The sequence below is a fragment of the Psammomys obesus genome, unplaced genomic scaffold, assembly GCF_907164565.1.
Source record: "Psammomys obesus unplaced genomic scaffold, mPsaObe1.curated_primary_1811, whole genome shotgun sequence".
NCBI classification, from domain to species: domain Eukaryota; kingdom Metazoa; phylum Chordata; class Mammalia; order Rodentia; family Muridae; genus Psammomys; species Psammomys obesus.
In genome coordinates, this window is record NW_026590830.1 from 1961 (window position 1) to 26548 (window position 24588).

The following is a 24588-nucleotide window of genomic DNA, read 5'->3' on the forward strand; positions in this document are numbered from 1 at the left end:
GGTCCTCTTGCGTCTATCCACTGCCCTGTAGGCATGTGAATTCTCAAGATGCTCAGAGTCAATTACTTTTCCCAAGCCATTGGGTTAAGGAATATGATATATAAGGGAATAAAGTTTGTGGAATTGAATCAAAATTGCAAAAAAAAAAAGAAAAGAAAAGAAAAAAGTCTTGCTTGCTACTTGCCCTCGGGGGACAAGAGCTACACCCCAAAAATGCAAGCATCACTCAAAAAGGAGACCCTTCAAACTAGTCTCCAGTAAAAATATGTAAAAAGCAGAAGAGTCACAATATAATTGAGATAAGAATTCAAACATTTCTAACCAGTCCAAAGAAAGCAAATCTTAAAAAAAAAAAAGGTGGTGGAGGTGATAAAGTCGTAACAACCAAAGAACTCAATGAGCACCTCCAGAGAAAACCCTGCCAGAGTCCGAAGCTCCACTGGGAGGGGTTGTTGCTTCGGCCACCGAGCAGTGTAGCTGGCTTCCTACGACAACTTTTTGTTGTTGCCAACAGGAGGGTCCCACTCTTGAACAGAAGAAGTGACGCAGGCCAGCTTCTCAGGTGTTTCTTCAGAAGTTTCTTCGTTCTTCGTTTTGAGCTTTTGTCTGTGAAAAGAATGATAGGCACTGTATCTCCGTAGCCTCAAAGGCGAGAGGGGATGTAGGGTTATTTGCTGGTGGGTGGGAGAAATTCGGCTTCCTGCCTGCCTGAGGAATCCGTCTCTCTCATCCCTGCAATCGCTCTAAATTTGGTGAAATGTGTTTGGGTGATCATATTCCCAGTGGAATTGACGCGCTGGGTAACATCTTCTTGTTTATTCTGAGGTCCTTCAAGCACTGGTGGTTCTGATTGGCAGCTGAGCTTAACAGGAGCCAGAAGTGCCCAAATCTGAGAGTTAAACCCCCCTGAACTCTGAAAAACAACCCTCAGTCGCAAGACGAAGCAACTCAGCTCTCCATAGACAGATTTGCTCTGTTTTACACAAAAACAGACACACAGGAGCAAAGGCTTGATACACAACGAACTGCCGGCCTCAAATGATCGACCTCCATTGTAAGTGTGTGTCCAGACCCAGTATCTGCCTCCTCCCAAATAACAGGACCGTGACATCTGCAAGCAGCCCCTGGTTTGTCCTGACCCATTCCCCACCTGAACATCCTCCCGCTTTCAGAGGTGAGTCAGCCAAGTTGCCCTGAGCAACAGCACCGTACCTGAGGCGGGCATTTTCTTCTGTCAGGAGCTGTATGGTGTGCTTATACTTTTCTTCAGCTTCAGCAAGCTTTGCCTGGAACAACCTCTCCAGATTTCCCGCTATAGTTTTCTGAAAGATAAATTTGAATAGCTGTCTTCACCAGAGCCCCTGGGGCAGAGCTCTTAGTCAGAACAGCACAATGTCCTGGCTTTCTCTCTAGCCTGGCCCTCACTCCAACCAGGACTCACCTCTCTATGGAGTTCCATCTGGATTTGGTAAAAGTTGGTGTTCAGTGTCTCCAGAATAATAGATTGTGCCCGCAATTCAGCCTCCATGATCTGCACAAGAGGAAAGTGACTCAGAACCTCATGCTGATGCTATGTCCCTCCCAGAGACAGGTGAGAACTCAAGGACTTTTCTTCTCCAGGGCACTTGGAATAGAATGCACTGTGACAACCTCAGCTGCTTTCTCTTGGACCCCTTACAGCCAGCCAGTCACCATGCTGTCATTTCTACCCTTCTCTTTCTCTCCCACCTGTATCCTGCTCTTTAGTCTCACTGTCATGGCTGCCAAAGCAGCCCTCACCTCATCAGAATGCAAGTGGTAGTCACAGTGATCATCAGCCATTCATTCACTAACTTTTTTTAAATTATTATTTTTAAGATATAGTATTTTTGAGAATTTCTCACATGAATAATACAATGCATATTAACCTCTCACTTTCCCCTAACTAGATCCATCCCTTCCTCTTTCCAACTTTGTGTCTCTTTACAAAAGTTAATATTTAATTTTTAATGTTTTGTGTGTGTGTGTGTCCACACACACATGAGAGTGTGGGAGGCTCCAAAAGCCAGAAGGAGCTTCAGATCCTCTGGAAACAGAATTATAGGCAGCTGTGAGCCACCTGATTTGGATGCTAGGGCATAAGCTCTGGTCTTCTGGAAGAAAAACAAATGCTCTTAGCTACTGAAGCATTACCCGGGCCCACATTGCATATTCTTTATTATAATACCTCCTCCTACTGACTCCAACTCTGTGATACTCTGAAAAAGGTGAAACACTAAAGGCTATAAAAAGCTCTGTGAGTTCAGAGGTTGGGAGGGAGGTGAAGGGGGAAGGAGGGAAAGAGGGCAGTTTCAGAGCAGGAAACTATTTTGTTTGATGGATACCTGACATGACATTTTAACCAATACCCACATGTAAACCAGGGACCTCAGTTAACAACAGTGTTGATATTGGCTGCTCAGTGACTAACATATCACCCTAGTGCAAGCTGCTAGCAGGGGGAGTGTGAGGAGAAGGATGGGATGTGATAAGGGAAAGAACTCTCAAGATGGAGGACTACCTGTGCCTCATTTTTTCTGTAATCCTAAATCTGCTTTAACAGATACTCCACCAATTAAACAAAGTTCCGAAGAAAGTCATGCCAAGCCCTAAGAAAGCAAAATGTGTAGCTGTCCATAAGGAATACTAGTGTGGCTAGAATGTAGAGACAATAAGCCAAGGTGGAGTGGAGTGGAAAGTTTCGGTGTCTTTAAAAACTCACTTACATTATTGTAAATATGTCTTTTTTTTTTTTTTTTTATCCCACGTGTGGGATATGGGACTGTCCACATCAGAGGGCTGTTTGCCTCGTGCAGGCTCTGAGAGGGGACAGCTGCACAGAGTTTAATTCTGAGGACTCTGCAGAGGGAATAAATGCCAGCACCCAAAAAGCGTTGGGGGTGCTCTGAGAAAGAACAAGAATGCCAGTGCTCCCCTCTGCTGCTCCTGATTGCTGTTGTTGCAGTTTAATGAGAAGAAGTTGGCTATATGCTGAAACAAAGATTGGCACTGTCCCAAAGAACCCAACAACCCTAACCAGCAGGAAGTAGTGAAAGAGAACTATGGCCCCTGTCCCCACTGACCTTCTTCTCCTACACAGTGTTGGGGTGTTGGAAGGGATAAGGGGTAGAGAAGGGAGGTCGAGGCATAAGAAACCAAATAGAGTTTAAAAACTAGCCCTAACAGTGAAGGCGTACAGAATCGGTCATCCTGGAGGCCACCATAACCTGAAAACAGGGGGGCCACCCACGGCTTCAGACAGGTGAGTGTTTGTATGGGCTTCACCGCCAGTCTTCATCTCCTCGCTCCATGGAGTGTGGGCTGGAGGAGTGGAACAAGGAAGATAATGCATTCCTGGGCTCAGAAGCTCAGGAACGAGGAGGACCTACCAGGAAGATGGAGAGGCAGGCGTCCAAGTAAAGGGAGCACCAGATACCCAGGGAAGCTGAGGGGAATGACTCAAGTAAGGACTGGCCAACGGTCTGAGGCTCAGCTCATCTAGGGTGTCAGAGGCAGTACAAGCCTTGGGTTTAGTGACTTGGAAGTTACAGGACAGTCTCAGACAGTGAATGGAAACAGATGCTGGGCTGAGGTGCAGAGGGGGGAGTGGCATTCACGCATTCATTTATCCATTCAAGGATCAACTAGTGTTTATGTAAAGCCCATAGTGTGCTAGGCACTATTTTAGGAACTAAGAATTCGAAATAGTAAAGAAAATATACAGAATTTATCTGCTTGGATGATTAAGTTGATGTAGAAAAGCAAAGCAGAAGAGGATATGTTGGAGCAGAGGGCTGAGTGTTTAAACAGACTGACTCCCAAGAGGTTGCCAGTTAAGTAAAGACCAGAAGAAGGAGAAAAGTTGCTTTGGAAATTTCTGGGAAAGAGGTCTTTAGGAAGACACACTGTCAAAGGCCAAGACCTCCAAGGTAGGACACTCTATCCCTTTAAAAACCCCACAAAAAGTTCAGGGATTTGGAGAGGAGTGATAGAAGGTAGAACTAAAGGAGGTGAGTTGAGGGAGAGAAGGGAGCAGGCACCATAAGCCCTTGGACTAAGAGTAATTCAGCCCCATCAGGTAGGCTGGAGCAGACCTGTTGCAGAGGAGTCGGGAGGACCTTTAGAAGAGGGTTGCTCTACACCAAGCTTTAACTCCAACCAGCAAGACTTGAAAGGCTCAGACTGCTTCCAAACCACTTAACCGCCTCATCCCAAAACGACGTCTGTGAGCATGTGAAGGAACATAAAAATACTCAGTACCCAGCAAGGTAGGCTTCACAATGGCTAGCACGAACTGGAAACTCAGCAGGCTTGCAAACAAGTCTTCAGGGGAAACAGGCTCAGAAAGAACCTCTACGGCAGAATTAGCCGAGAAGCTGTTTTCCGAATACATTAGGGCACCCTGGCTCAGAAGCCGTGTTGTTTACCGCGCAGGATGTCGACGTCTATTTGGCCCTTAAGTTGCTGGGGGACTTGAAGATATTATTTCTTCATCATGTCTGTGCAGTGACTAATTTTTTTCTCAGATATGTCTATTCCGGGCACAACTACATTTCTCAGTGAAAAGGGGAGCACACGTTACTTTTGCTTAACTTTTTTTCATCTGCCTTCACAAACGGCCTTGTGTTTCCCGGCAGAAGGGAGCCCCTGCAGAAATGGCCTTGGGCAGGCTACACCCAAAGTTCTACAGGAGACGTTTGAAAGAACGTGCCTGTGGTGGTTTGAGTATGTTTGCCTCCCACCCATAGACTGAGGCGATCGAATGATTGGTCACAGAGAGTGGTACTATTAGAAGGTGTGTCCTTGTTGAAGGAAGTGCGTCACTGTGGAGGTGGGCCTTGAGGTCATATGCCCAGTGTGACACAGTCTCCTTCTGCTGCCTGTGGATCAAGATGGAGAACTCTCAGCTCCTTCTCCAGCATGTCTGCCTGCACGCTGACATACTTCCCGCCATGACGACAACAGACTAACCCTCTGAAACTGTAAGCCAGCCCCAATGAAATGTTTTTGCATATATATATATATATATATATCTCAGCAATATATATAAATATAAATATATATAAATACACACACACACACACACACACACACATCACCATGCCTTGGTCATGGTGTCTCTTCACAGCAATAAAACAAAGACAATGACAATATTCTGTGATTCAAAATCCTATGTTTTAAGCTTTGTTAAATATGGATGACATTCAGCATCGATGACCGTTCAGTCTGTTGCTGATCTAATTGTTCACAGCTGACGCTGAGAAAGGCTGCATTTGTTTTGCATACAGCTCGAGATTCATTTTGACTTACTCAGTTCAACAATTAGATTTAGGAGCTCCATTAATTTTACTGGTTTGGGTAAAGCTGGATTTCATTTTCCCAAGAATGCATCATTTGGAAGACACTAGTTGCACAGAGTTGAATGGAAATGCTTACCTCTTTGGATTTCTTCAGCTCTTGTATTTCCAACATATCTTCATTATGTTTTTTCATGAGCTCCTAAAAAACAATTTTATTTAAAAAGGTTAGCTTCATGGTTCTGGATATTCTTTTAGGGAATTAAGAAGCCATCAGAGAAGTTGGGTGCGGTGGCACAAGTCTATAATCCCAGCACTCGGGGAGGCAGAGGCAGGTGTATATCTCTGTGAGTTTGAGGCCAGCCTGGTCTACAAAGTGAGTCCAGGACAGCTACACAGAGAAAAAAAGCAGCAGCAGGCATCAGAGGATTCAGGAATATAAAACTCAGTGAACTTTAGACACTATCAACTGATATACATGAGAAGCTGTAAAATTTACACAGATGCTCTTGCAGAGGACCCAAGTTCAAGTTCAAGTTCAATTCCCAGCACCCACATGGCAGCTCACTGCTGTCTGTAACTCTAGTTCAGAGGATCTGGCACCCTCACACAGACATGCATGCAGCTAAAACCCCAATGCAAACAAAAATAAACCTTAAAAAAAGAAATGTTTACATTAAGTTTTAGAACCCAAAAACCCAGCAGCGCTGCTGCTGGCTAGTTTGCACTTGCTGGGCCAGAGGTGGCAGTGGGCTGTGTCTGCTGTTTGAGCAGCTGTGTCCCCACTGCTCACACGACGACCCCTCCTGAGATCTGAGGCTGAGGTGGGGGTGATACCCGACAGTAGCTCACCTCTGAGGCACAGGGCTCCCACCACGCTGCTGTGACCTCCCCACGGCCACCAGAGCTTTCTGTTGGATGAAGACGATGATGGAAGGGTCAAGGAGGAGGAGGAGGAGGAGGAGGAGGAGGAAGCTGGGGGCAAAGATGCGGTGGAGATGGGGAGCCTGCAGGGAATCGTGCCCTTGGGTTCCAGCAGGTCCTCTGGGTCAGAAAATTATCAGGACGGAAACAGGGAGCGTTCACAAAGCACCCTGACCCCACAGGAAGTGAAGTCTGCTGGGAATAAGGAGCAAGACTTCTGCCAAGAAAAAACTCAACTACGAAAGGGAAGGAAGGAGTGAGATATGAAAAAAGATAAGTACTGGAGAGAAGCATAAGGAATGCGGCCAGGAGAAATAACCAGACAAGGTTTCTCTCCCTAGCCCTGGCTCTCCTAGAACTCGCCATGTAGACCAGGCTAGCCTCAAACTCACAGAGATTCTCCCGCCTCTGTTTCTCTAGTGCTGGGATTAAAGGCGTGGCTTGATATTAATAAATTCCAGGACAGCCAGGGCTTCACAGAGAAACCCTGTCTGGAAAAACCAAAAGACAAATAAATTAAAAGTAAATTTCATTAATAGAGAGAAAAGTCAGCAAAGGAACCAGAGAAAGAATGTCTGCACGAAAAGGCAAAAGGAAAATAGCAACTGTGAGAAACAGCTGGAGGGGAGAAGAAAGAAGGAGAAAATGAACAATGGGAAGAGCAAGTTCGGGAGGAAAGGGATGGTGGGGGAGTTAAGATATGGCTGAAAAGTGCAAAAAGTAAACCCAGCTACAGAGAGCCACAGGAAACCCATTGAAGGCTCACAGGACTCCATAGTAGAACCTTGGGCAAGGTAGCCATTGTTATGGTTGAGGTTGAGACCCCAGCTTAAAGACCACAGACTCAATCTACATTATAGTCCTTGAGTATCTGCACCAGCAAGCCAGGCGCTGTTCTGCTCTGCCAAGAGGAGGTAGTCCAGGCGACCTGAAAATGGTCTTTGACTGCATAAGCAGGTCACAGGAGCCAAAGGCCATCATTCATATCATAACAAATAGATGGTAACAGCTGTGCATTTTTGGGTGGGGGTCACCAGAAGATGTTCCAGGGACTGGAGTCAGAGACAAATGGCTAGTGGGTACCAAGATGGATGCCTAGCATAAGACAGGGTTCCTTCAGCCATTCTTTTACCTGGAGCTACTTAAACTTAAAAGTCAGAAATAAAAAACAAAAACAAAAACTGTTCAATCGTAGATGACTGACAAGCATGTGCATTGTCCTTAGACATTCACGGAGGAGGATGTTTTCTACATTTGGCAGGATGACGAGCAACTGTGTTCGTGCCTACTTTAAAATAAATTATGCTATCAGAACAACAAAATCAACAGTTCTTTTTAAACAAAACGAAACAAAAACTACTGATAAATTTTGAGTCCATTGTGGAAGAAACCAATGGGTGGTTGTCTGAGGCAGGCGTGAAGGGGATGGGTTTAATGGAAGAGGAATCATCGAGATGGTCAGAAATTTACACACAAGTGAAATATTCAAAATGTTAGAAAACTCTCCGTTTTGCATGAAGAAGATGGAGAAATCTAAGAAAGCTTATAGCCTGTATTTTTAGGGGCTAAAGCCCAAGACTTGATCCCAGAATGATCCTTCTGCTTGGGAGGCATTCTGGCTGCCTGATGGTTTTAGTGGTTACAGCATTCTGCCCTTCTAATGCGACCACATCAGCTGCCAGCAAACCTTCCATGCATTCAAGAGCTCAGAGGTCTGACATGGGAAGTGTGTTTGGGGCTGGCATGCTAATATCACATCTTCGCTTAGTCAGTGTCCCTCTGTGGGGAAAATCTTGTTTTGGGCTTTCTTATTGGCTAGCAGGTGCATGAGTCTTGCCTTATCCAGATTTTGCATGTTTAATGTACTGCTAATGCCTACGAATGACCGTCTTCATTCCCAAACTCCTTCTGGTGAGACTGTCTGGCTGCAAAGGACCCCCAGGCGATCATTCTCTTATGTGGCCTTGGCTGTCAACTCGACACAACCCAGAGTTTCAATTTGGGGAACCACTGCCTCCATCACATTGGCCTGTGGGCATGCCTGTGGCGCATTTTCTTGACAACCAGTGGATCCAGGATGGTCCAGCCTACTGTAGCTATCACCATCCCTCCCAAGGTGGCCGTGGGCAGTGTAAAGGAGGCAGCTGAACACGAGCAAGCCAGGAAGCAGTGTTCCTCAGTGATTTCCAGTTCAAGTTCCTGCCTTGGAAGCTGAGGATGGACCGCAACCTATGAGATGAAACAAATCCTTTTCCTTCAACTGGCTTTCAGTCACGGTTTATCACAGCAACCAAAAGCAAACCACAAGAGTCATTCTTTTCGCATGTATTTCCAGGAAAGTTGAATGAACGAGGAGGAGTATGTCCACGGGGGGGGGGGGGGGGCGGTCACCTAAGTATGCAGGCCCACCAGGCTCGGCTGCCCCGCCCAGATCATACTGTCAACCGGTGAGTGTTCTGTTACCTCTTTCTCTCGATTGAAGTTTTCATAGATAGCACCCAAGGATTCGTTCATCCTCCTTTTTTCTTCTACCGACTCTAACTCAAACCTTTTTGTTATCTTATGTTCTGTGGAGGTGAGAAGAAAAGCAGATTTGTATGTTAATGTTGGAAGAGGCAGGCCAGAGAGAAACCCGGATAACTGAAAGCAGAAACAGTTCCACACTGGACTGAACCTGTTTCAGCCAGGGCTGACTGCACCGACCCTCAGCTGGGGAGTGGAGGTGGACCTCCTGTGTGCCCAGGGACAGTAGCACAGGAGCTCAGCCCGTGGCAGCTCTGTTCTGGAGTGTGGTTTAGTTTCTGTCTGCTCCTTGTTGTTCTGTTTCCTCCACTGAAGTCATGACTGTGCTTTCTTGAGCATTTTCCTCTTTAAATATCTTGTCTAGTTTTCAAGCCTAGCTGGGGATCCCTGGCTCCAAATAGTTGGAAGGGAAAAATCAAAAACAAATTCCCTCAGTTTTTGTCCAGCTGCAGCGACTGGTGGGTGCCTAAAGCTGAATTCTGCTTTTTCAAAATGGGGTTGCACCTGACTTAGTTTTTTTTTTTTTTTTTTTTTTTTCTCCTCAGTGTGGGATTCTTCCGGTGCTTCAGTATCCAGGCAAAGCTCTAAACGGATGTGGCTCTGCATTTCCTTCCCAGTCTCACTTGCCCTGCCTAGGCAAGTGACTTTCCCAGAAGCCTTTATGTGACCAACTGGATCTTAACCAAGGGATGGAGTCGGCGTGGAATGTGGAACAGGTGTGCAGAGGCACACACCCACCTCAGTTTTTCCCGTAGACCCAGGAACAATTTCTGCATCTTCCTGGTTCCTCCCTTTTCTGGGAAGCTCAGTGGGTGATTGCTGCGGCTGCGGAACACTTTGTATGGTCTGAGCTCTAGTCTAGTGTTAGACTGAAAGTACTAATCGTGACTTCTGTGGAGGATGTGGGCACACTCAGGCTGACAGTGAAATAGACTGCTGTCTGCTATCCCCCTGTGTCTGTCTCTCTCTCTCTCCCTCTCTCTCTTACACACTGCATAATTTAAATTCTAATTTAAGAATTCCTCCTGGAATTTTATATTTCTTTTCTTTCCTTTTGGTTCTGCATTTCTTCATAGATGTCAATACTAATATTTGTTTCAGCCCATCATGGGCAAACAAGTAAGATTTAGACCCTTTAATTCATGTCTGAAATAAAAAAAAAAAAAAAAGCCTTGCCTTCACTGTCTTTCTTTGTTTCCTAGTAACTCTAGGTGCCTTTCCTTCAGAAGTTCAGCATCTGGCCCTTTCACCCTTGGTAAAGCCAAGGCCCCTTCCCTTAAGTCAAGGTCAAGGTTGATACTCTTGTCATTGCTAACAGCCAGCGCCTTCTGCATTACTCACTTTGTTGTAGCAGGATCTTTTCCCTTTCAAACCTCTCATCCCTCTCCCATTCTGCCTTCCGCTTTAACCACTTATCTTCCATTTCGTCGTAGATGCTATCCTGTGGAGGCACAAGGGTACCGTGAAAAGAGCTATAACGTGAGAACACTGCCAAGGCTGTGACTGGACCCTGGAGCCTTACTCTCCCCTCACTTGGGCCTCCCGAGGGGCCCCTCCATTGCTGAAGTCAGGCAAGGCTCTCTGTATCTGATTCTGCATCTCCCCATAAGGCAGCCTGCTCTAACTCTGGGACTTGCCCTATTTTGCTTTCTATAGCTGTGTTAAAACAGGCTGACTAAAGCAACCTGGGCAGGAAAGGGTTTATTTAACTCATACTTTCCATTTAACTTACACTTCCCCATTATAGCCCAGCCCTGAGGGAAGTCAGGACTCAGGAAGGAACAGGTGCCAGGGGCTTGCTCCTTGTGGCTTTCATAGATGCGCCAGGTCTGCCTGCCCACAGGTGTCCCCACCCACTGGGCTGGGCCCTTCCACCTCAGATTACTAATCAAGGCATTGCCCCACAGATTAATCGTCAGGCAATGGAGACAATTTCTCACAGGAGGCTCCCTCCTCTCAGATGAGTCCAGTTTGAGCCATATTGACAACAAACCCAACCAGTGCAGCATTAAAGGAAATTAAAGGAAATGCTTATGTTCTGAAATTGCTCACTGAAGGGGGAATGAGGTTAGGACTTTATGGATGGCAGTTTGGCCAAATCTGTGAAAAGTCTTAAATAGGTTCATTTCTTTGACCAGTGCTCCACTGTTAGGATCAAATATGTTCAAAGTGCCCTAAAATTCCCAATGAAAAGAGGATACAAAAATGTACAGAGATTTGGTATACCACCATCTCAGTGAAAGTTTCAACAAAGCCCGGGTGTTGGTTATTGCCACTAAAAAAAATTATTTGCTTTCTGTGTATAAGTGTTTGCCTACAGGTATGTCTGTGCACTATGTGTCCCGCCTCTTTATTTTTTAAAAAACAATGAACAGCTATTATTTTGATGACCACAAACACATTTTCGTTTCAATAGGCCTCTTCAGAGTTGCGCGGCTGGTTTGTCAAGCACGGAAGCCGCTGTGCTCATACTTCCTGCTGGGGACAATAGTGACCCTGTGCAGAATCTCTGTAGGTCTGGATTCATCCCCATGTAGTCGGCCAGCAACAAGCCTTCCTTCTCTTCCCCTCAGAATCCACCATACAGCTTTGAATCTCACCTGATACATGTGAAACATGTTCTTCAGATACTTATATTCTTTGCTTAGCTCCTCTGCACAGAAAGAAAAAGAGGCCATCACTATTCCTGCGAAAGGCCACACTTTCCAAAGCTATGTGTCCTCCTCAGCACCATATCCATTACCTGTCCCCCACCCAGGCCATTAAACCTTCGAATGACGCTCAAATCACCTCAGAAACTTATCAAAAACCCAGATGTTGGATCCCATCCCCACCTGTTCAGCCCCCAGGGGTAATCTGAACCTATGGGAAGGAGGAACAAAGCCTCCCAGCATGCATCTGAAATCTCCCAGCATGCATTTGAAACTTCCCAGCGTGCATCTGCTTCTCCTTTTGGTAGCATTTCCCCTTTTACGTTATGAAAACCACACATTCTCTTCAGGAGAGTGGGAAACAAAGTAAGACACTAACTTAAAATAAAGGAAGAAGGCAAGAGTTTCTCGTTCTTTCTGTGGACATTAGTCTCTAAAGCCAGAAGGGTGCACACTCTGCTTTTCCCAACAGCAGTGAGATATAACCAGTATAGCCCTCTGTGCTGCATAGTCTTGCAATCATGGTATTCCAGTTAGGATTTAATAAAACACTGCCATTTTACATGTGAGAGAACCCAGAGGAATCATAATGGTATCATCATTTTAGACTTTAAAACGCACTTTGAAAAAATATTCATATTTTTTCACTGATGAGAGCAGATTTTCAAGGCCGTGACCCTCCCTCTTCCCAGTGTTATTCTTAGTCACTCTCACCTCTGCCCCAAAAGCTTCAGCATGGAAATGTTACACAGCACACATGGACTGAGCTATCCCACGGCCATGGGGTTGTCAGGGCCCAGACTAACCACCATTCCTAGGCTACCCCGGGGCCTGGCAGTACCTAGTTTCTCCTGGGCAGCAACCTTCTCTGCCTTCAAGGCTTCTTTGTAGCTGTCCTCTAACTTCTCAAGCTCCATTTTGTGAGACTTTTTGAGATCCCTGTGGGACAGTTGATGAAAAGAAGCCCCGAGTCAGCAATCCGGCTCAGCAGGGAAAGGTGCTTGCCATGGAAGCCGGACAACCTGGATCTGATCCCTGGATCCCACTGTGGAAGGAAAGAGCTTCCAAAAGCTGTCTTCCACAATCCACAGGGACACTGTGACGCCAAGTGTGTCACACACACACACACACACACACACACACACACACACCACGAAGTCCAGAGTTGATCTGTTGCACTGATATGCCCTTCCCTCTCTGTCCTCACCAAGGTGGGGCCCTCACTTCCTGAAGCATTCTCCTGGTTTCTGTCCAGATCGAGGCGTCTCCTACACTCACGGCTTTGAATAGAGCTTGGGCAAGGGCCTCAGATTCCCCTTCACAGCCAACAGTCTTTGCTTACAGCTCACTTATAGCTGCACCCAGAATAAGTTTAGAGCCCCAGGTCCAGCCCCCATCCCAGGGCCCACATGTTGATAGTGTCTGGCTATTAAAGTGAGAGCCTCCAGGCCTTAAATCAGACTCAAGAAACCTAAACAGGCATTACTAAAGGAAAAAGGCGATTGTGCAAAGACTACCTGTTATAGTATTCCAGCATTAGGCAAGGAAAAGACGTGGGACAGAAAAACCAGAGGCGTCTGGGCTTTGCCTTGGGAAGGGGTGGGGAGTGAGCAGCAGGTGCTGAGATAGTGAAGCCACTGTGCCCGGCTCCCTCACAGCGAATACATGTCCACACATGCAGCTGTTGTGTTTCTCCCCCTCCGCCCAGAATGTTCCACACCAGGAGGGACTCCCGAGCAGATGATAAGGGTGTGTCAACGCAGGTTCATCAGCTGTGACAAATGCAACATCATCCAGGGATGCTGAAGAGTGAGAGCGTCTATGGGGTGGGGCAAAAGGGGTGCAAGGACCCTCTGTGCCTTTCTGGTAATTTTGTTGTGAACTTTACACTATTACAGAGCCATCAACTCAATGATTAATATTTTTGAGGCATGAATATTTGAAATTATTTTTTTTCCTTTCTAAAAAAGTTTTTTGTTTGTTTTTGGTTCTTAATCTTGTTTATATATATGTGTCTGTGTTCGGGTGTGCATATGTGAGTGTAGTGCCTGCAGAATCCAGAAGAGGCCGTTGGAGCCCCTGGAGCTGGACAGGTAGTTATAAGCCACCACACCAAAGCTGGGAACCAAAGTCAAGTCCCGCACAGGAGCAGTATGTGCTCTGTGCCACTGGGCCATCTCTCCAGCCTTAAAATGTACTCTTACACAATTAGAAATGAAAAACACAATATTATGATTATCCTAAGGCCTGCAAAGCTCTTTGAAAAATATTTCTCCTGTTTGAGATTTTGATACATTTATTTAGTGTGTATGGTGTGTGTGTGTGTGTGTGTGTGTGTGTGTGTGTGTGTGTGTGCACACGCGCGCATGTGAACACTGTGTACCTGTATGCATACAGGCCAGAGTACAACAGGAGAGACTCTGTGTTCTCCCTCTACCACGTGTGTCCTGGAGGTTAAATCCAGGTCCTCAGGCCTGGTGGAAGCACTGGCCCAAATTCTGTCCGTTTTGACAATCACCACTTATCGGCTAGCCTCAGGAAACACCCATCTATGTTCTGTTTTCTATGAGGTAAAGATTTCAACTCTGAGGGAGAACACCTAGAATTTGTCTTCGCCTGGCTTGTTTCACTTAGCATAATGTCCTTCCACTCCACCCATGTTCTCTCACTATTGGGAGTATTTCCTTCTCTTTTGAAGTAGAACAGCATTTTTTTTTAAACATCTCATCTGCTGCTAGAACACAGGCTGGTTCTATTGCCTGGTGTGCAATAAGCATGGGAGTTCAGACTCTCCCTCATTTTGTCAAGATCCTAAACAATCAGAAGCTGTTAATAAACAAGTAGCTGTGGGTGGCAGAGTGGGGGCGGTGCTTGTCTCCCATCAGGCTTCCTCAGGCTGCTCAGGTTGGACAGGAAGCCTCAGGGCTTTGCAAGACTTTTCCCCACACAGATGACACACTTCCTTCTTATTTCCCCCTCACTTGCCATGGCCTGTCCCTTCTCCTCCCATCTCTTCTTCCTTTGTGCCCTGGCCCTGACCTCAGAGTCAGGGAAAGCAGAGGTTAGAAGGAGGAGGAGGGGTGAGAAGGAGAATGTACTCATAGAAAATCATTTACGACAGAGGCTTTGTGGAGAACGAAATAGCTTTTCTCAGCAACTGAACGGGAGAAATATCACAGTGGAAATGGAAAGGATGAATGATGCAAAAGCAGGAACGCAAAACAAACTGCTTTATCTTAGTGGCCGCAAAGGAAGCTGCCCTGCTCTCTGAGCATGCATCTCCCTCCCCCACCCCTCACCCCCCCTCACCCCCACCCCCATAACCAGCTTCCCTTGGCACCCCTGGGAGTCCCTGAGGAACTGGAATCCTGCCCGGGCACCGGCACCTGGGCTCTCAGCATCCGGGCCTTTGCATACCTGTTCTCGTTTTCAAACTTCTCTTTCAACTCAGTGCAGCGTTGCTCCATCTCATTGGAGAGCTGGAAACGAGGCCAACGTTAACAACACAGCATATAGACCCCAGCCCGCTCTCCCTGCCCCTGTGAGGCCCTCTCAGAGGAGATGCCCCCTCTGTCTGCCCTGTGCATGCTCTGCCCTGCAGAGGGCAGCACACAGCGGTGCTGATCGTCCTGTACCAAATCAGGCCACCCTGTAGGTGGTGCACAGGCACCGTCTCTCTACTCCTTTGTCACTGGGTCTGGTTCCAAAAGTCTGTGGCCTTTGGATTCTTTCACACTTGGGAATCGCTTACTTAGCAAGACATTTGGCTGCAAGAGTAGAAAAGGACCAACATTCAGACTGCAGACCTGTCAAAGGGCGTCCTGTGGCCACTCCCTCCCTCCTTGCCCTCTCCTGGGGAATCAGCCATCTTGGCTGCAGGCTCCTCCTCCACGTGGTGAGCCCTATTCTTCTTCATAGTAAACTGAGGCAACGGGACTGAGAACTCCTCAGAGTCTCTGCCATGCTGTTGTCTGTCTGTTCGTCCGTGGTGTTAATAACTCCTCTAAAAACGCCCTGGCCCTAACAACCCATCTCAGTGTCATCCTGAATCCGGCCCTGAGACCTTTCAGAGGTCACACTACAAGTGAGCTGCTCACAGTGGGAATAGGTTCAACACCCTCCCCCCCAACCCTCTCATGAAGACCGGCTCTAAAGTTGACTTCCATAGGGCCTGAGCGGGAGAGCCAAAACCTGAGTTTGCCTGAAGCCCACCACATTATACAAATGATATAAATCTCTCAAGCCTCAACTTTTCGTTTGTAGAGACAACATCAACCCTGCAGGGCTTTTCTTTTTCCTTCCTTCCTTCCTTCCTTCCTTCCTTCCTTCCTTCCTTCCTTCCTTCCTCCCTTTCTCCCTCCCTCCCTTCCTCCTTCCTTTCTTCTTTCCTTCTTTCCTTCCTTCCTATCAGAGGTGGGAAAGGTCTGGTGAAGAGCCAGCTCCTGATTGAAAGGTTCAGACAGCCTGGTACAAATCAGCATGAGAGGCTGCTGGAGGTGGGGGGCAGGGCCTCGAAGGGTGCATGTTTCCGAGCGTGGCTCTGGTCAGCCATTCCAGCCCTGGTCACAAGGCACACCTGCCTGAGCTGGGGAAGGAGCGATGGAAACTGGAACTGATGACCAAAATGTTAAAAATGTCACCTGTTAAAAATGCATCAAAGCTTGGCTGTGGTGACACACACCTTTAATCCTGGCACCTGAGAGGTAGGGGCAGGCGAGTCTCTTTGAGTTTGAGGCCAGCCTGGCCTACAGAGTGAGTTCCAGGACAGCCAAAATTACACACAGAGAAGCCCTGTCTCAAAATAAACAGACCCCCCTGTTTTTACAGGGATGAATGAGGACGGAGGCAGGGAATACTGCTCAGTGCACAGGCCTCTGTGCGGAGTCCCGAGGCTGGAGAGCACGGCTCTCTCCTACGACATGCCCAGCGTGCTGCCTGGCGCTCAGGTGATCGAAGTGATTTGTCTGGAGGGCGTGGTGGGTGCAAGGGTCACTCACCAATTTCTGGGAAGCCTTGTGTTCTGTGTTCATTTGTTCTATTACTGCTGTCAACTCGGAGATCTGCTCCTCAAGGTCAGAAATGATATCAGCCCTGTGGGACAAACATGTCTATCACCCACAAAGCTTGATAGCGGCACCAGCCAGGCCCCGAGCTGCCTGACTCCGGTCCGTTTTGCGCCTGCTCTGCCACCGTGGCATGGGATGCCCCGAGGGTGGCCTGAATAAGGCGTCTGGTAGCAGGGTGGCTGGGTCTCACATCTGGCCCTTACGGTGAGCGAGGCGGAGGTGATCAGGGTGTGGTGGGGCGTCCTTCTGAGCAGAAAAGAAATACCAGTGTGTTGGTCACTCACGGAGCTTGGCTCTCAATAGTTGAACATAAGGAAGTGAGGACGTCAGGGAGCTGAGAGCGGACCATGGACAGGGCCGTGGACGGGACTCAGAGGAGGCTAAAATAAGGAGTATGTGTGCGAGGCACGCGCCTACAAGCCCAGCACTCAAGAACAGGATAGTGAGTTTGCATCCTGCTTGGGTTACACAGCTATATAGTGCTTCAAAGAAATTTTTTAAAAAAGGTTTATTTATTTATTATGTGTTCAGTGTTCTGCCTGAATGTGGGCCTGCAGGTCAGAAGAGGGCACCAGACCTTGTTATAAAGAGTTGTGAACCACCATGTGGTTGCTGGGAATTGAACTCAGGACCTCTGGAAGAGCAACCAGTGCTCTTAACCTCTGAGCCATCTCTCCAGTCCCCCCCCCCCCCCCCCCCAAATTTTTTTTTTTTTTTTTTTTTTTGAGACAGGTTTTCTCTGTGGCGCCCTGGCTGTCTTGGACTCGCTTTATAGACCAGGCTGGCCTCAAGCTCACAGAGATCTACCTGCCAGTGCCTCTCAAGTGCTGGGATTAAAGGTGTGCAGAACCATGCCTGGGATAGGGGGCTTTTTCAAAAGTGGCTTTCAGCCCATGCAATGGCTTTCTGTATGCCGTGCATCTGTGAAATATTCCGCTTTGGGGGTGACGCCGTGGTGGAGCTGTGACGAAGTTCTTAGGTCAAGAGGTTTCCTTTCCTCGGCATTGCCAATTCTTCTCTTGGCATAGACAAGGTGTCAGGTGAGAAAACAAGAGAAAGGATGCAGGGGAAGAGAGAAGCAGTGGATGAGGAGGATGGAAAGTGGAAACATTTTGTCTTTTAGACGTGAACTTCACTTTAAACGACATTCCCAGTCAGGTCACTCACGGCCGGTTTCCTTCTACTGCAGAGGAAGACAGCTTCCTCTATCCGAGAGCAGGGGGTAGCTATGGACCGTACTTTGCTTACGGGCACATTTCTCCCTACAGATGGTGTCGAGTTGAACGGGGAAGAGAAAAAAAGAAGCTGAATCCCCACCCCAGCCCTGATGGCACGGGAGGACAGGGACAAGGCTCTGGCTTCTCTGCACCAGCTGAGAGTGCTGACTCGTGGCCTCCATTTTATGACATCATCCCCAAGAATTCAGATGTCACCTCTCGATGTATCAGCAGATGGGTGACTGTATGTGTGTATTTATGTGTGTGTGTGTGTGTGTGTGTGCGCGCATGCACACATGGGCACACGGAAGCCAGGGGTCAATGTTAAAAGTCTTCCTCTGTTGCTCTCACTTCTTTTATGAGATAGGCTTTCTCACTGAACCTAGATCTCATGTTTCGACTAGTTCAGCTGCCAAGGAGCCCCGGGGAGTCTCCTGCCTGTCTCTCGGTGCTAGGATTCTGGGCATGTGTCACCTTGCCCAGCTTAGATGGGAAGTAACTTGATCGACTGAACATCTTCCCAGATCCTTTGGAACAACAGTGCCTTTCCTTGTTCGTTCTTTGTTTTTTATGACGGGTCTGTCTACACAGTCCTGGCTGGCCTGGAACTTGCTATGTAGAGCAGGTCAGTCTGCGACCCACAGAGATCACCCCCCCCCACACACACACACACACCACACACACCGCCCCAGCCCTGGGGTTAAAAGTGTGTGCCACTCTAGCTTCAGAAGGAGAGTTCTACAGCAGACTCGGGCTGGGAGGAGACGACGCTGGGCCAGCTCTCCAGTGAAAGAGTAAGAAGTGAGGGGCCTCACTTCTAGAGCGGAAGTAGAAGCCATGAATGAGAGGTTTAGGAGGTGGAACTGAAATGGATGGATGGATGGGTGTGAGTATGACGTCAGAGGATAGAAGAGAGGCAGGGCTTCAGAGAAAGAAGATGGCTGGTGCTCAACTGGACCAGGCCACACCTTCCTAACACCAGCTTCCGGAGGGATGGGTATTTATGGATTACACATCATGAAAACCAAGATGCATACTCCAGTCTTCCAGAAATACTGGCTTTGCTCTTAATTCCCCCACTCGGAATCCAGACTATTTTAGAGAATTTCACCTCTCCCTCCCTTGAGTGGCAGGAACACTTTCCTCTTCAGTGTAAGTCATGCTAGCTGGGTTCCCCATTCTTGTAGGTCTTTCTGAGCAAGGCCCGGTGGTCTGGACATGGGTATCAGGTGCTCAACTGGGGCCAGGCAGAGCTCACCAGCTGGGCAGAGCTGGCTCTGAGAAGCTGGCATTGATCCAAAGACTTTACCTGGAATATTTGACTTTGTTCAAGATGTCTGATTCCAAGCGCTTTTTCCTAATGAACATCTCATCTCCCAGGGTGACTGAAATCTGTTCCCGATTTCGAATGAGCTTATAGCCAGGTGACACGTCAATCACCTCCTGGGTCTCAAGGTGGAAGGCAAAGGGAAACGGTGAACCTGGAGGAGCTGAGATCCCTCAGCCTGCTGTGTGCTTCCTCACAGCCCAATCCCCGCACTCACCCAGCCCCCCAGGGACCCGGTAAACTGAGCAGTGCCAACTGACCCACTGATGCCACCCTGCTCCTCCTCCCCATCCTCCATTGTGGGAACTGCCTAATTTTTGAAATTGGACAGGACAAAGTTCATATATTTGGCTCCGGAGCCATCTCTGTGACTCAGTTTCCTCATCAGAAAAAAATGGAGACAATAACTTCTCCAAAGGGGGAAAAAGGTATAATAACCTAACATAAAAACCTAAAATAACATATAAGGAGACGATCAGCATGGACACAAATGAACACAGTGAGTTAACCCTCCTTCCTTCATTAGATGCCAAGTCAGGATCCTGGCCTTTAGCAGGGCACTTAGGGAGGCAGAGGCAGGAGGATTGCTGTGAGTTCAAGGCCAGCCTGCTCTACAAAGTGAATCTAGGACAGTCAAAGCTATACAGAAAAACCCTGTCTCAAGAACTGCCCCCCCCAAAAAAATTCCTGGCATTTCTGAATAAGTAAATGATAAATATTTTAGAGTAGCTATCCTTGGCTAACGTGAATACAGTCATAGCTTCCAGAGATGGCCAGGCCTCTCTGCGGCACCAAGCCTCATCCAGGCCACTGTGGCTGGCTCCTCGCTGGCATCTCTGCCTCGCCTTCCGTAAGCCTTGCTCCATCCTGGATCAAGAGTCTAGCATCTTGTCCTTGGCCTCTCTCGATACCGTCCTGGCTGATCTCTCGGCTTTCACTCTTGTCCACAACCTTCCCGCCTGCTTACTTTGATCCTGACCGCTACAGCCCATTACAGGACTGCGTGACCCATGTTTAGGAAGGGGAGGGATGGAGAAAATGATAAAACCAAAAGTCATCAGGAAGCCCTATGAAAAAGTTCATTTTCTAAAATAGAAACATAACCTGATCTCATGCCATGTCAGAACTGTGGAGACTCGTGTTCTAAGGCCAGTGTCCTTTCACTTGCTGGTCCTAGGTGTCTTGACAGCCATTGCCTCAAGATTTGTGGCTTCCAGTATGGCAGGGGCTTCCTGTATTGGGGCATGAGATATAGCCTAATCCAGCACCGTCTCTGTTTTCCCCTAAGGGACCTACAAAGGGTAGGGGAGAGTAGCTGGGTCTGGTTACAGTCTGGCCATTTACCAGCTACATAAAATGTGCACTCTTAGTGATATGAGGATTGCTCCTAGGATCTCTGTTGAGATTTGGCAGAGTGAGAGTATAAAAACCCCATGCTGGCACACAGTAGGGGCTACATGGCTGCTCTCCCCTTCCCTTTACCCATCTTTACTCACAGATGGCGATTTGCTGCTCTCCTCTGGCTTTCCTGGCTGGCCCCTGACTCTGTAAAAGGAAAATGCTCTCAAGAAAGTAACAGTGCAGCAGAGGCCAGCTCAGTGGCTGCACCCTGACAGTTGCCATCTCTGACCTTTGTTCTCCAAGGCCAGCCCTTGACCTTCTGGGGGAACCCCTGGGTAGCTAGGGGACGCGTTGGTAGAGGGCCTGAGTGAGGGGGCAGTCCAGGGCGGATGTGGGTGCGGCCACACTCTGGAGCCCTAGGGCAACCGATTCCTTGCCTCTGGGAGCTTCTGAGGCTTCCAGTGTCCCCAGCGGTCATCGGCACAGTGTCCGAACCTTCTCTCTGACTGACACCCTTTCCTCTTCATAACTGCATCGGCCACACTCAGAGAGCACAGGTGGGGCAACTTCTCAGAACAGCCACCTGATGACCTCTGACCCCCTGCCTCCCCCTGACCTCTGACCCCCCCCCCCCACTCTGCTCCAGCTCCTCACTCTCCAGGGCATCGGGCTGGCACCTCTCCACAGCCCTGTTCCTCCCACCAGTCACTGCTTTCTCTGAGCTGAAATCACCATGGATTTGGTTTGGGGGTGGGGGGCAGAAATCAATGGGTTCTGGCAATTTTCTGACAATCTTGGTAGAAAACTAGTTCAACTCAGCCGTAGACGCAAAGGTCCTGTGGGTGTGCGTATGTGTGTGTGTGCCCACGAATGAGTGTGTGTGCGTGCCTCTGCAGCTGCAGAATCTGTTTGTACAGTGCCTCAGGGAGGGAGAACCCCAAAGTGCATGTGGGCAGGACTGTACTCCGGCCCTCTCAGGGCGAGCTCATCCTGTGTGGTGTTATTTCACCCGTTGCCCCGTGGAGTTAAAAGCACTTACTTTGAGGAAACAGGTTTCACTTGTTGGGGCAGGAGGTGGTTGCGGTCTCTTGAAACTGATGAAATAAGAGTTGGGCTGAAAGCAATACATAAACAAACTGGAAATTAAGAGCTGTCACAGTGCTCCCCAGTAAGGGCAGAGCCACGTGACTCCAGATCGGAGCGTGGGGTGCAACTGGGATCATGGAGGTTTGAGGCCTTGTAGGCCTCAGGTCCACGGCGCTTTATTTGTCCACTATTTGCAAGAACCATTGTTGCTGGGGAGGGGCAGCTGCCACCAAAGCTCTGCGTTTAGGTGTCACACACACACACACACACACACACACACACACACACACACACGCACGCATGCGCCCATGCACACACTGTACTGCAAAGCTGATGCCTCTTTATTGAAAGGTCTTTGAGTGAGACAGGCCTGCAAGATCAGGGCGGCATCCAGGCTGTCTGGGAGGGTGGGGAGGTGGGAAGGAGGGAAGGCGGGGCTTCCTGTTCTGTGGAGAATTTGTGTCAAGCCGTTGACTGAGGAATCTTGTAAGACCCAGAAGACTCCAAAGGAAGTCCTCACCTCCTGTACCTGGCCCAACCCAGCTTATTCTTACTTAGGCTTCTTTGGGGCGGTCTTTGGAAGTGGATGAGGGGTCTTGATTAGCTTCCGTGGTCCCATGTTCCAGGGGTCCCAGCAGGTGCAGTAGATGAGAGGATTGGGGTACATGGTCAGGGTCAGACGCCGCCAAGGGCTCTTGCTGAGATGAGAAAACAACCGCACAGAGGTAAGCCGCTCAGAGTGAAGGCAGACAGAGATTGGGCAGGGTCAAGGGGCAGCCCAGAGAACGATGCTGAGCTGACGCAGGCTGGCACGGTAGAGTGACACCTCACACTTGGCCACTGAGCCTGGAAGCAATGAAATCTCTCCGCAGTTATTACCGTCACCCAAGCATACGATCCTGGCCTAACTGCTGCTCCCTAGGCTTCCAGGTGACACCCGGCTGGCACAGAGCTAACACGGGGAGAGGGTGGAGCACCCCCCCTTGGTTTCTAGGCCCCCCTCGCCCTCCTCAGATTCACATTAGCTCGCTCCGAGTGTCCAGAGATCTCCACAGCAGGTCCTGCACAGAACTTCTCCGGGAAGTTCACTCTGCTTCTGCAAGCGGAGCCCGAGCGAGCCTGTTTCTCAACGGGGGTCACCTGGTTGAATTGCAAAAGGGAACTAAAACAACCCCCATCACGACTGCTGCTGCGTGGAAGACAACTCCCAGGTGACCCCAGCCTCGGAGAGCCACAATTTTCAATGACACAGATATGCAGGGAGTCGACAGATAGGATGGAGGATGTGGTATGATGAGTAGTGTCCTTGTCATTTCAGCCCCAGATCCGTCTCTGTGCCCATCCCCAGGGCCTGCGATATGTATGACCACATGCAGAGAAAGAGACTTTGTAGCTCAATGCGTTAAACGCTAGAAATCATGTCAGCATGTCAGGATTATATGTATGGTTTCCCCTTACAGAAGCTGTTAAGACAATTTTGGGGGTGCTTTGGAATCAGGTGGGCCTTTCTTTACACATTAGACTTGGGACAGCAGGGAAACCTACTTTTCTGAGCCTGTGTGAGTGTGAGCCTATAAATTTAAATTTTTTTAAAGTTTCAAGTGTAAATTTTTAAATGAGCCTTTTGAAAAATATCTCTCATGCCAGTTCATGCAGGGTTGCATTGCTGTACATATTTAATCAGACCATGAGAAGGAGTATAGGTTTATTTGTATGTATATGTATATTAAATTGACATCAGCTCATTACAGAGACAATCACAACAGAAAAGAATAAAGAAGTAAAAAAAAAAAATCAAAAACACAACATCCGGAGATGACCAGTAAAAATATTTGAATGAATGCCTTCCAGTATTTTCTGCATTCAGAGGAAACAGATTAGCTGGGTGTGATGGTGCGTGCATATAACCCCAGCACTTGGAGAGGTAGAGGCAGGTGGATCTCTGTGAGTTCAAGGCCAGCACGGTCTACAAAGAGTCCAAGACAGCCAAGGCTACCCAGAGGAACCCTGTCTCAAAAAAAAAAAAAAGAAGTAATAAAGAAAGATAAATAAAGAAAGAGACTTACATAAATTTCTATAAACAGGAGCAAGCTATATTTGCATCCTGGAAATCTTTTTGAAGATAATACCATGAGTTTCTATTATGTAGAAATACACCCATGGTTTTTGAAATGTAATTTTTTTTTTTTTTTTACAATCAAGAAATTTAAAAATATGCCAAACGTAAAGAAAGAGCATAATAAATGTGCCCATCCCCCAGTTTCAACAACTGTCAATGTGGCTGATCCTGTTTGTCTATTCTCACCCTCCCTCCATCTCACTCCTCCAACATCACTTTATTTTAGAGCAAATTTTAAACACCAGTCAAACAAGCCTGAGATAGGTCTCCACATCATTGCAATTGTAAACATTTTAAGAAAGATTTGTTTTTATTTGCGTGTAGGTGTTTTTGTCTGTGTGAGTGTGCAGCACAACCGTTCAGGGAGCCGTGAGAGAGAGAAGTGAGCATGGGGTTCTCTGGAGCTGGAGGTACAAGCATTTGGGAGCCACGAGATGAGGTTGATCGGGGCCAAGTTAGGGTCCTCTGAAGCGCAGCAAGCGCCCCTCCTCCCTTAGCCATTTCCCTTGGCTCACAGCTCTAAGCTTCTACGAAGCTTATATTTTTAAGCAGATTTGTAGTGGGAAGTGTTTGCTTGTTTCCTTTTTTTCTCATTTTAAAAAGAAAAAATACCTTTGATGTTTATCAACTTGCTCTGAAAAAGAAAAGTTTTTGTTGTATCCACAGGCATCATTTCCAAAGCACTAAAAACCAGCAATCCAAACCTAATGAGCTATCAGAACAGGCTATTAGCAAATCATGACGTGAGCCTGAGGGTGTCCGGATAAACTGAGACATGCAAGCTGCTGCGGAGTACTTTGAGAGCCTTTTGGCAATGGCCGTGTGTGTGTGTGTGTGTGTGTGTGTGTGTGTGTGTGTGTTTTCCCCTCTTTTCCTTTCCTGTATTTTTTCCCTGGGGTTTCAGCCTGGAGGGCTGGCTGTGAGCAAGCAGAGCTTTAGAAAGGGTCTGGGTTATAATCAACCAGCAGGAAAACCTTCCCAGGATCTTACCTTAATTCTTTCAGAGATTCATTCCCCCT

General features: G+C 47.9%; 1 protein-coding gene across 1 annotated transcript; it reads right to left on the minus strand.

Annotated features, from left to right (window-relative positions):
• Positions 1-489: 489 nt before the first annotated feature.
• Flacc1 (flagellum associated containing coiled-coil domains 1) lies at positions 490-24588 on the minus strand (the record flags this gene model as incomplete). Its single annotated transcript, XM_055609127.1, has 14 exons — positions 24560-24588; positions 22005-22148; positions 20520-20568; positions 19006-19139; positions 16411-16504; positions 14831-14892; positions 12255-12352; positions 11363-11415; positions 10104-10203; positions 8703-8806; positions 5455-5517; positions 1442-1531; positions 1213-1322; positions 490-606 (listed from the first exon to the last, which is right to left on the minus strand). Coding segments are annotated over exons 2-14 (1187 nt in total), but the record flags the coding sequence as incomplete, so codon positions are not given.